Source organism: Notothenia rossii (assembly GCF_949606895.1).
Source record: "Notothenia rossii genome assembly, chromosome: 8".
Taxonomy (NCBI): Eukaryota; Metazoa; Chordata; class Actinopteri; order Perciformes; family Nototheniidae; genus Notothenia; species Notothenia rossii.
Window position 1 is genome coordinate 80,819,096 of NC_136906.1, and position 12,294 is coordinate 80,831,389.

At 40.5% G+C, this 12,294-nt stretch overlaps 1 protein-coding gene across 1 annotated transcript in view; it reads right to left on the reverse strand.

Annotated features, from left to right (window-relative positions):
* The window catches only part of col12a1b (collagen, type XII, alpha 1b), a 169,951-nt gene that overhangs the window by 116,828 nt on the left and 40,829 nt on the right, over positions 1–12,294 (reverse strand). The window contains exons 14-17 of the mRNA XM_079645353.1: positions 11,824–12,093; positions 6,912–7,178; positions 4,439–4,631; positions 2,974–3,098 (exon numbers count right to left, since the gene is read on the reverse strand). Of these exons, the coding sequence (XP_079501479.1) occupies positions 2,974–3,098; positions 4,439–4,631; positions 6,912–7,178; positions 11,824–12,093 (855 nt within the window). The remainder of the gene's footprint in view (positions 1–2,973; positions 3,099–4,438; positions 4,632–6,911; positions 7,179–11,823; positions 12,094–12,294) is intronic.

Genomic DNA, 12,294 nt, shown 5'->3' on the forward strand with positions numbered 1-12,294 from the left:
TACTTTTACTGTCTTTCACTATATTTTGATGAGAATACTTTTCTACTTTCACTTGAGGAACATTTTGAATGCAGGACTTTTACTGTAACAGAGTATTCCTACACTCTGGTACTTCTACTTTTACTCAAGTACAAGATCTGAGTACTTCTACTTTTACTCAAGTACAAGATCTGAGTACTTCTACTTTTACTCAAGTACAAGATCTGAGTACTTCTACTTTTACTCAAGTACAAGACCTGAGTACTTCTACTTGTACTCAAGTACAATATCTGAGTACTTCTACTTTTACTCAAGTACAATATCTGAGTACTTCTACTTTTACTCAAGTACAAGATCTGAGTACTTCTACTTTTACTCAAGTACAAGATCTGAGTACTTCTACTTTTACTCAAGTACAAGATCTGAGTACTTCTACTTTTACTCAAGTACAAGATCTGAGTACTTCTACTTTTACTCAAGTACAAGATCTGAGTACTTCTACTTTTACTCAAGTACAACATCTGAGTACTTCTCCCACCTCTGATATTATGAGCATCATCAATTTGGTTGAATCTTCAGATGATCTCAGCCTTAAATGCAGGATGTGTTGTTCCTCTCTACGATTATGTCCGTTTGACTGTGATTACATTTAGCAGAAAGCTGTCTACGTTCGTGGACTTTACTGAAACACCTACACCTCCACTGACCATAAACAAGCTGTGCTTCAAACCCGTGTCTGTGTATTCAATGTAAAGCATTTTAAAGGGAAGTTAACCAGCTAACTGCATGTTGAATTTTAACCTTTTTGATGGTGGTTTACAGAAATCTAAGAAAAATCCCGTGTATTATTATTATTATTATTATTATTATTATTATTATTATTATTATTACGTCAACTAATTCCAGGGCTTTTCTCACTTCACTGTCGCAGCTTTCACACTTTGTTCAAAGCATTAGCAAAGCAACAAAGCATGACGTGTAAAAGCTCAAGTGTGTGCAGCGTGTGAAGGACCCTGCCAGAACATATGGAGCTGTCAGAGGGTCTGGATCTGAGCCTGGGAATATACTAGGGGTCTCTGAGAGGAACCTCGTGGAAAATGTTCCCCGGCTCTGCTCCCCATTACAGAGAAACGTTGCCCAGGGTCAGCACCTCCTCTGGGCCTCATGAGGAACATTTTCCTCACGGCATACATCCAGAATGCAGCTCTGCATCATTACATATACACAACTGAGGGGCTGGAAACTCAAGTATAATGTACTTTGAGAGTTTTGTTCTCATGCCACCTTCTACTTGTATTCCACCATGCTTTGCTTTAGTTATCCATTTCTTTGTATATGGAGTTTTACATTGTTGATTTGAGATATCTCTACTTCATTTGAGTATTATATTTTTAAGCCACTTTCTACTTGTACTTCACGTATCAGAGGGTAATATTGCACTTTTTTACTCTTTACTTACATTTTGAGATACCTCTACTTGTTTTGAGCAATTCGTTTTCATGCCACCTTCTACTTGTATTCCACCATGTTATGCATTAGTTATTTATTACTTTATATATTACGTTTTACAATGTGTAAGTACTGTACTTAAGTACATTTAAGGTTACTTATTTATTTATCTCACAGTTGAAGTTACCATCATATCATAGATTGTATTATATACGGTTGCAGGTTCATATTAGTATTCTGTTCCTCTACTGTGACGTTTCCATTTTGCCTTTGCAGATTATTTACATGCACACAAACGTATATAATCCAGCACAGGGACGGGAAAACCCCAACGAGCAGAATATGGGCTCTTTAAGATTCATGCAAATAAAAAATATGAATAATTTCACCATAAGAGAAACTTTAAAGTTTAAAGTTTGCATAAAATGTGAATTTCCCGATGTGAATATTTGTTGGTTTTCCATTTGAAATATGATTGCATTTCTCACATCTAGTGCTGTAATATTTACTCGGATAACAGTCACAGGGGACACTTTCATTCATCTGTATTGAATCTGAATGAACGTCAGTATTTCCCTGATTATACTACAGAACTTTAGAGGTAAAGTGTGGTTTTTGTACTTTGTACCTGAGTAAATGAAACCTTCTCCTATGCATACTTGCAAGCAGAGCCGAAAGTATAGAGATAGGAAATATCTACTTTTGCATGAAAACATTAGCAGCTTTTTGGTAGAGATATGTGTTTGTGGCTACGTTGTTTAAACATGTAAAAGGTGAGTTGGCCAGGGAACGTGTCCAACTGTACGAATTTATAATCGTTAATGTCGACATGTCTGTGAAATGATGTGTGATTATGCTTCAGATCAAACTCCAAACGAGATATGAGGTAGGTGAAAAACTGCGGGCCAAGCAGCTCTGAATCATTTGTAATAATCACAATCATCTGCGTCAAACAGACAGTGACGCTAATCCCCCCCGACAGCGAATAACTCAGCGTTCTGGCTCTAATTTAAATCGAACCACTCCTGGTTTTTTAAAGGGATTTTCTTGGGGAAATCCTGAACGTCCTCTTCCAACATGAGAGCAACATGCTAACAAAGGTATCCCAACTGTAGCTGTGAACATGACAGGATGTGTGATTACCTAGAAGAGCATCAGGACTGTTTGAGGCATATGATAGCTATGTGATTAACATGATGATTCAGCCTCTATGGAGAGAGACATATGACAAGCATGCTCATTTCTGACGTGGAGCTAATCTGAAGTAAACATTGAATACTGCTTTCTATCCCTCCATCTTGTGACTGGGTAACTCCCTCTCTTGGATATCAGCATGTGAAGGACACTGTTCAGGAACTAGTTGATGCTCTGTATGTGATGACTCCTTCCATTCTGGAGAGGATCACAGATACATGGATCCTGAGACTGAAGCTCAAGCCGGGGACCAGGGAGATTATTCTAACACATTTGGATCAGAGAGCGTCTGGTCTGCAGGCTGCTCTGTGTGAGAATGAGTTTTGGTGTGGTGGAAACATCGGCTTTTACCGGAGGTGTCGACGGGAGGAGAGTCGGGATCGTCCATCAGGGTGGTGTTCTCCTCCCCCGCCAGTGGAACACTCTCGCCTCCATCAAACATCCCAAACACGGACACAGTGTACTTCGTTCCCGCCCTGAGGGAAGAAAGAAAGTAAAAAAAACATAAATCGAAATGTCTATAATGTGAAAAAATAAGCTCCTGGTATTTCAAATGGCTGTCAAGTTAAATAACTTCTTTTATTGGACCTGCATAACTTGAAGGTCTCCTAAAAAAAAAAAAGGGGAGATCTCATCAGGAGAATTCTACCTGCAGAAACTCAGCTAAATGCTGCCGTGATGAAACTCCACATCCTGTTCCAAACCACATCAAGGATTCTCTCTGAAACAGGATGGAGCTCAAACTCTTTCTCTCTCTCAGGTTCACCACAAGGTGACTTCCTTTTGATTTCCTGCTTCTTCACACACACTCTCCCCAGTACAGGTTAGCTCTGAGTGTTAGCATGCTAATGTAAACACAGACCATATTACTTCCAAAACACGTTCCATTGTTTCTGACAGCAACGTTTCTGATTGGCCCGTGGGTGTAAAGCCCGCCCACATTTTAGTAATGTGGTCATGACGCAGGAAATCTGGATCAGCTCCGTTGATCCCCATTTTTAGAAATGTGGGTACGGAGGAGAAGAGAGAGGGGTTTATTTCCTGACACATATTTATGTTTAAAATACATAAAAAAGTGCATTTTGCATAATAGGAGAACTTTAACTAATCTACAGGAACCTTTTTAGAGAGTTCACCATGAAGTTGTTCATAATAATATTTTGCTTAAAAGTGCAAACATTAAAAGACACCAGGATGATATGACCCTGTTTCACCAGATGTTGTTCATGAAACAAACACATTTCACATGTTGTTCTACTTTAGAGTAATTCTGTCTGAGTCAAACTGGCGTTACACCTCCGTTCTCAGTCCAGACAAGGGAGAATAAAACAGGAAGAGACAGTGGATCGTCGCGATGCTGCCAGGAAGTTAAATGTAAAAAATGTACAGCGCTTCACTCCAGTGGAGTCCAGGATGTCTAAGTATGTTCGATAGCAAAAAGCTGGCATAGCATGAACCGCCAACTTGGTTGCCATTTAAATCAGCCAGACTTTGAGTCTTTTAGTTTCTGAGAAGCTCAAAGACTATAGCCATACAGTTATTTCTGAATAAAAAGCAAACATCTTCAACCCATCCCGAGCTGCTGGTATAGACACCAAGGAAAGCAACATATTTAATTGGTTATCCATGTTGAATCAACCACAAGTATTAAAGGCTTAAGGGTCACCTGATAGTGGCGTCACTGGTTTATAAGTCTCAGATTCCTGACGTCCAGACTACAACACAGTCCCTGATTTTCAAACATGGAACCCTTCTCTCATCAAGGCATGACCTTTTCCAGAATATTTAAACATCTAGTAGTTTGAAAAAAGCTTACCTAAGTTCCTCTAGAACGATGGTGTTATCGTAGGGACCGACTAGGAGCTCCCCCAGGTCGATATCATTCCCATCGGGGTGAAAGGTCACCTTGTAGCCCTTCACTTCTCCGGGAGATGGATCCCAGGTGACCCTGAAACTGGTCTTAGTGGGTTCTGAGGTCTGAAGGTTCCTGGGAGCCTTGTAGGGAGACACTGAAATAAAAAGAACCCGGGAAGAACTTCAGGACAAACTTGTGCAGAACAAAAATTGAATAAAACTCCATTGATTGGCAAAGGTTTGGAAGGTCAGCCAGTCCACATTCAAGCTCATCAGTCCATAATACAATACCTTGAACCTGATTGGTTAAAGAAGCCCAGTGTCATGCCGTGTGTTAGTAATAATAGCGTGTGATTGAGCGTGGGTTTATCAACTGTGGGTTTAGTGTGCTGGTGCTTCTTTGCAGGGTTAAATAATATGCATCTTAACAAGCCGTTTAAACTGGAAGTCAGTCTTAAACTCTGGAACAAAAGGGAATCAAAATGCAACTTGGACGACCTAATCATGTTCGTGTCCAACAAAGCATGAGTTGTGTTATCGTTTCTCGAGAAAAAAAGTGAGAAAATTGTCCAACAAGCCAAGGTTTCTCCGTTAGTTTTGCAACAATGACATTTACTTGGAGATAGCAAGGAAGCCAGTTGAGGTCAGAGTCCGTAGCCTGACCAGAAAGGTTGGATTTTGGGGGAATTTAAACACATTTTGCTGAGTATGTCAAAGACAAATACAGTCTTAAAGTTGAGACGTGACCCTAACCCTAACCCTAACCCTAGTGAGACCAAATAAACACATCCATTGGGTTTTCTAACTTGTACAATGATTGACATTTCATAGGAAAAGGTCCTTAAAAGTTAGTTTAGATTCAATCCTGACTATAAAGGTCTGATTCTGTGGGAATCAAACACATTGTCCAACGTTAAACCCACTCAGATAAAGTCATAACGTTGAGACCCTAACCCTAACAACTGAAATGACTACTCACAGAAACAAAACCAACGCATCCATTAGTTTGTCTAACTTTCTTCAAGGAGAACCAATATCAGCCCAAAAGTTAAAGCGACATTTTAAATGTTCCTACCTGAAAATGTGTTTCTTAATACTGACATGTCATAGGAAAAACTCCCTCAAGGTCAGTGGAGATGAAAGTCTAAATACTGATTCTAAAAGTTTGATTTTGTGTGAATCAAACACATTTCCCAACGTTAAACGCAGTCAGATAAAGTTGAGAAGTGACCCTAACCCTAACCCTAGCAACTGAAAACAACACATCCATTAGTTAGTCTTAGACGTTCTGTAAGTAGAACCAATATAAGCCCAAAAGTTAACGTGGAAACGTCTAAATCCTGACTGTCATAACGTTGATAGTGACCCTAATCCTAATCCAGGTCAAATAAAGTTACTACACACAGAAGCAATAACAACACATCCATTAGCTAGTCCAACTTTCTATATATACCATGTACTTGTAGCTGGTTAATGCTCCGTGACGTTTCGGCTATTTAACGTGTATTCGAGTCACTTTTCGATATCGGAGCTACTGGTTCTGCAACAACTTTCTACCCAGTAGCACTCGCCATGTACTCTAGATAATTGGGGCTGGAGTTTGACCGATATGTGGGGAGTGAGAGGTGACTGCTGTGGAAACCCGAAAAACGAGTTTGCAATCAGGCACCATCTCCAAACCAGACCTGGAACCTTCCTCTGTTTCCTAAAGCCTTGAAATCAGACCAATATTTCTACCTCTACGTCATCTGCAAGTTTTGGTAACACTTTATATCAAGGTACACATATTCACCATCAACTAGTTGTTAATTAACATGCATATTAGCAGTATATTGTCTCTTTGTTAGTCATTATAAATGCCTTATTAGGCCTTAAGCATTAGGCCATTAGTTAAGAGTTTTTCGTTAATAACCCTCTAATTAGTGCTTATTTATTGTAAGTAAAGACGTTGTTGTACGTGAGTTTGGGTCTTAATATGCTTTGCTCAATATCTCCCATAATAACACCTAACAAATATGGTTACTATAAGTGTTAATTGTGTCAAAATAACTCAAAATGATGTTCCCTATTTTAAAGTGAAGTCTTGTTCATTTGTACCGTTTCTGTTTGACTAAAAAAATGTTATATTTTACTACATATTTTAAACTATTCTTTCTCTTCCTGTGTTTTTAATTCTTGTTTGTATGCACCACGACAGCAAGTCAAATTTCTCGTACGTGTAAACCTACCTGGTAATAAATCTGTTTCTGATTCTTCTGATTCTGATATGCATGTTAATTAACAACCACTTGATGGTGAACATGTGTACCTTAATCTAAAGTGTTACACAAACATTTGTTAAGAGTGAGCTCAGGTTTAAACGTCTTGTTTGGGATGTTTCGTGTTTCTGCGGTGTGCTGTTCTGTCAGAGGGTTGAATTATGGACCAAAACGTACGTGTCGTTCCTACTCCTTGCCTTGCTTTTCCTTCCCCTCGCTTGTAGATGGGGTTCACGGTGATGGTGTAGGTGGTGGTGGGCTGCAGGCGCTTCATGACGGTGGAGCTGCTGGTCCCGGGGACCTTCAGGAACATTTCTTTCCCCCCGCCAATCGGAGAGTACTTCAGCCGATAATGCGCCACTTTTCCCGGCGCCGGCGTCCACGAGACTCTCATGGATCGCTCGGTCTCCTCCGACACCGCCAAGCTTTTACCGGCAGCAGAGGCTGAGAACAGAGGGAAAAAAATATATACATTATATTATAATGCCAACATTTTTGTATTTTTAAATGTAATCATATTTTTTCTAGGTTTTTTTGTAGTGCAGTAACGGGATGTATGATATCATTTATTTATTCATTCATCCATTTATTTTATGTATTCTTTTTTTCTAAACCCATATACAAATATAGATCAAAATTCATGATATGTTTTTAGAATTAATAAAACATTATTTGAGTGCCAGGGGGCACCAGGGGGGTCACGCAAAGTTTGAGGGAAAAGAGATTTTTTTTTTTAAGTTTTCATTTTTTTTTTTTTTAGATGTTATTAATAACTGTATATCTATCAATCTATGTGTCCTTTGATGCCAATCTTTTAATATTTTTGTTTTTGAATCACACGACCGCCCTTCAAGCCAATCAGAATCGAGCTGCCGCTACTGAGAGTGAAACTGAGTATCTGCCTGCTCAGCTTTTGGAGCAAGTGAGAGCGAGTGAATGTTTCGCTCTGCAGCTGGATGAGAGCACGGATGTAGCAAATGTCGCAGAATTGCTTTCATACAGCATTAGATTTATTTCAGAAGAAAACTTTGTTGAGGAAATATTATTTTGCAAAGCACTGGAAGGTAGGACCACATGAAGAGACATTTTCCAAGTTTTAGATGAGTACATCATCTCAAATGGACTTGACTGGTCTCGCTGTGTGGGTGTGTGTTCAGATGGGGCAGTGGGGCTATGACAGGCAAAGAAAGCGGAGTGACAGCTTCGATCAGGTAGAAGGCCCCAAATGTAGTGGCAACACACTGCATGCTCCATCGTGAGGCACTTGTACACATCATTTAAAAAAAATGTGCAACAGGGGGGTCCCCGCCAGAGGATAATGCTATATGGGGGTCCTTGGCATGGCAAAGTTTGGGAACCCCTGGTCTAGAGCACTGTGTGGGTATCAGGGGCGCTGCCTTAGAGTGGCTCAGGTCCTATCTGTCCCAGAGATCTTTCTCTGTTAGGCTTGGTGAATTTGCATCTTCTTCTGCCCCCCTATTCTGTGGAGTTCCCCAAGGTTCTATTTTGGGGCCCATTTTATTTTCCTTATACCTTCTCCCCCTTGGACTAATGTTTAGAAAAACATGGCGTCTCCTACCACCTTTAAGGCCCTGACACACCCACCTGATTTTGGGAGTCAGAAGCCAAGACTTGGGAAAGTCGGCCAGAGAAATCACTCCGATTGGCTGTTGCCTCTTTTGAATGATGAGTCTACACTACCGCTGCCCGCTGGTAAGGACATTTATTGCCACTCGTCGACTGAAGTCTTTGCGGTGTGTTCGTAGGCGGGCGGCGTAGGCGGCCGCAAGCGACGTAGCGGACGTAAAAGTCGGGACGCCTTCAGTACGTGTTCTTTAGTCTCAGGTTGGGGTGTAGCGGCCTTTATGCGGACGACTCCCAAATATATCTAACCCTAAAGAAAAACACCAGCTCTCTGATGCCCCTGGTTGACTGCCTTAATGACATAAAGGCCTGGATGGCGCTAAACTTTTTAATCATAAATGAGAGCAAAACGGAGGTCATTGTGTTTGGACCAAACGGTGACGTCCCTTCCGTTGACCTGGGTTCCCTGCGTATGCAAAACCCGTGGTCACAAATCTGGGTGCCAAAATTGACAGTGCTTTTAAATTAGATAAACAGATCAACTCTGTGGTTCAGTTCAGTTTTTATCACCTGAGGCTCCTGTCCAAAATTAAACCGGTTTTATCCTTTTTAGACTTTGAGTGTGTAATTCATGCCTTTGTTTCTACGCGTCTAGATTACTGTAATGCACTTAATGCCGGCCTAAACAAGACCTTGCTGGCACGCCTGCAGCTGGTACAAAACGCTGCGGCTCGGCTGCTTACTGGAACACACAAGCATGAACACATCACCCCAATGCTGGCTTCCCTCCACTGGCTTCCTGTCCATTTTAGATTTCATTTTAAGATTGTATTGTTTGTTTTCGCTTAATGGGCTGACCCGTCCCTCAGTACATCTCAGACCTCCTACAGGAGTACACCCCCTCGAGGGCTTGGAGGCTGGCTGATCAGCTGCTGCTGGTAGTCCCTAAAACCAAGAAAAAGACCAGGGGAGACCGAGCCTTCTCAGCGGTAGCCCCCAGGCTCTGGAACGACCTGCCCCCTCATGTCAAATTGTCGCCCACCCACCCAACTTTTAAGTCCCGCCTAACGACCCACCGCTTTTCCCTCGCTTTCGAGTCAGTCTGAACTGTTTATCGTTTTTTATGCTTTTATTGTCTGTCCATAGCTTTTATGTACCGTGTAATAATTATTATGTGTGCCTTTTATCTATTATTGTAATATTATATTTTATTATAATGTTATGTTTGTTGTGAAGCACTTTTGTAAACCCTCTGTTTTTATTATGTGCTATTCAAATAAAGTGCATTGGATTGGATATCCCTCCGTAATGTGTGTTTAACTGCAGGCATAAATGTTGAGTAATCCCACAGCGTCATGCCAAGACTAATTGGTTATAAATTAGGCGTTCACTCAGAAATTATCCATTGGTGAAGAAATGTTAACCACATTTTCCCTCAGAAACAAAGATATGAAATCAACTTATTCCAATTATTCTGCAAGTTATTTCAAAAAGAAAACTCTGCAAGGGAAAAATATGTAACTTTAACAATCCCCAGGAACGTTTTTCAGACCGCTTGATTTTGTTTTATTGGTGGAAAGAAACATGGCATCCAACTTTTCAATGTGTTGTTGGCAAGCCCCCAGGGAGTGTGCCGGACTCTGTGCCCAATATTCGTTGTGTCCAAATGGCGGTAATACAACTTCTGTATCAGTCCGTGACGTCACTGGGCCCAGAAATGCTTTTTCCCCATTGACTAACATTGGGAAAGAGACGTCTGTAAATCAGTGGATACTTTTTTTTTAAACTAAATAAACTACCCAGTATGAACTATTTTATAGCCCTTATTAGAATCATTCGGTGATTAAAGTTGTAAAATGCACTGAAAGCCGAATCTAGATTTATTTTCTCTTTCCATTCTTTCTAATGAGCCGAGAGTGGGAGCTCGGGGGGCGGGGCTTAAGGGGTGCACTCTCTGTGAGCGCACATACGGGTTCTTCTGCTCTGACAGCCAGGCATGCTGGGTAATCTGTGAGGTTTCTCCCTCTCAAAAGTTGGGCCATTTTGCCTTCATGAGCCAATGAGCAGCTCTCATAGGAAAGAACGAGACCCCGCCTCCCACGCTGTATCCAGTTGTTATTATACATCCATGCCGGGGATTACAAAATAAATAGCTGGAGGGACAAAACACGCTAAAAATGTGTTTTATGAACTCATGAGGTTTCTACACATGGAGGAAATAAAATGTACTTTGGGTGGTTCCATCGGTACATTTTCAGGGTTTTTATCCAAATTATTTTCTGTATTTTTATAGAAAAAAACCAAGACTTTTACAAGATATTTTGTTTATGTGATATTTCTACCCTTTATTTTATTGGGGGGGTTCTTTTGTGCAAGTTGTGTTTATTAATTATGTTATTTATAATTACTTTATTTGTACTGTATTATTATTATTATTATATTGTTTCCTTTTTTATGACATGTTTCTACCCTCTATTTTATGGTTTATCTTTTTAGATTTATTATTTGTAACCGTTTGATTTGTCTACATTTCGTCTTGCTGTGGCTGGCCTGTTTGTGAAGATTTACGCAATCTGATTCCTCATGTTTTACAACATAATAGGTAATGTGGTGAAGTTTCTAGGGCGTGTTTCGTCTCTAATGCAACGTGTATTCACAATACGTCATTCACTCGCCACACACACATTGAACCAATATCCCCTCACTTGTGAATTTGGATTTTTCAGAGAGCGTTAAACAGCAGAACTGTCAACACTTCAGCGTGACACTCCCATTTATAGTTTGAACATAATCAACAATGAATATCCTGATTAGACGCGAGAGAAGAAGAATGCTTAATGTGTGATTATGCAAGCTCTGAAATCCATTTTCCATTGTAACAAAGGAAGTATTGATTCGATTCTGGCTCATATTTGTGTTGCACGTAGTTCCTAAACATCCCTCACAGGGGGAAAAGTCTAGCTCATGAACTCACCACCAACTTGTATTCACCTCACCTGGGCTGCAGAAGGGATTTAAATGCACCTTAACCTCCGAAGTGTTCAGTAGAGCTGCTCTGTCCTTAATTTAAGTATTTGTTGAAGTTCAGTTGCATGCACTTATTCTTCTTTTATCGTTTAATGTAAAGCATGTTATTACCAAGTTTTTAAAAGTGCCACATAGCCTTACTTATGATTAGTTAGGCAACTTAACCAATAGCGTATTTTGGGGAAATTCCAAAAATAAATGGTCCTTCTTGTGCACCCACGAAAAACCCCCCTAGAAATGGTGTAAATTGCAGTTCAAATTTTGGGCTTGTTTGCACTGTGTTTGTGAATACATTAAAACCTCCAAATGAGTCAGCAATATCAAAATGAACCAGCGTTTTATTTTGAAATTATCAGCAACAAATACCGTGCTAGATTCTGGCCGTCCGCGCCATTGCACGCTACCTTCAGTAAGAATATAGTGGTGCAGGAATGAGTCTTAAAACCTGGGGATGAGTCAGCATTTTCTGTGTTCTTACCGTCAGTGGTTTCCTGTCCAATGAGAGGTTCGCTGTCTCTCTGCTCGTATTTGGCGATCACAGAAACTTGGTAAATCGTCTCCGGACTCAGACCCTCCAGAACGGTTTCGGTTTCGTCTCCCGCCACCGTTTTATCTCCGGCTTCTGCAGAAAAAAGAGACTTCCACCGGATTTGGTACATCTTCACGTTCCCGGGAGCCGCTGTCCACGACGCCTTGAAGCTGGATTCTGTCACGTCGCTGGTGACCAGGTTCTTAGGAGGGGCCACCTCTGAAAAACAACAAGGGAATTGTGCTTTTAGTTTTTGTTATTTTCATTCATTAGTTATGGAAGTTTTGTGTCTTTTGAACGTAGACTTTTCTTTTATCGTAGGACAAGTAACCTTGATAAGGCATTCCGAGACAAAAGTATTGCAGGACATAATTAACGTGTAACGCAAGAGGAAATCATAAGAGATATAAAATAATGTTG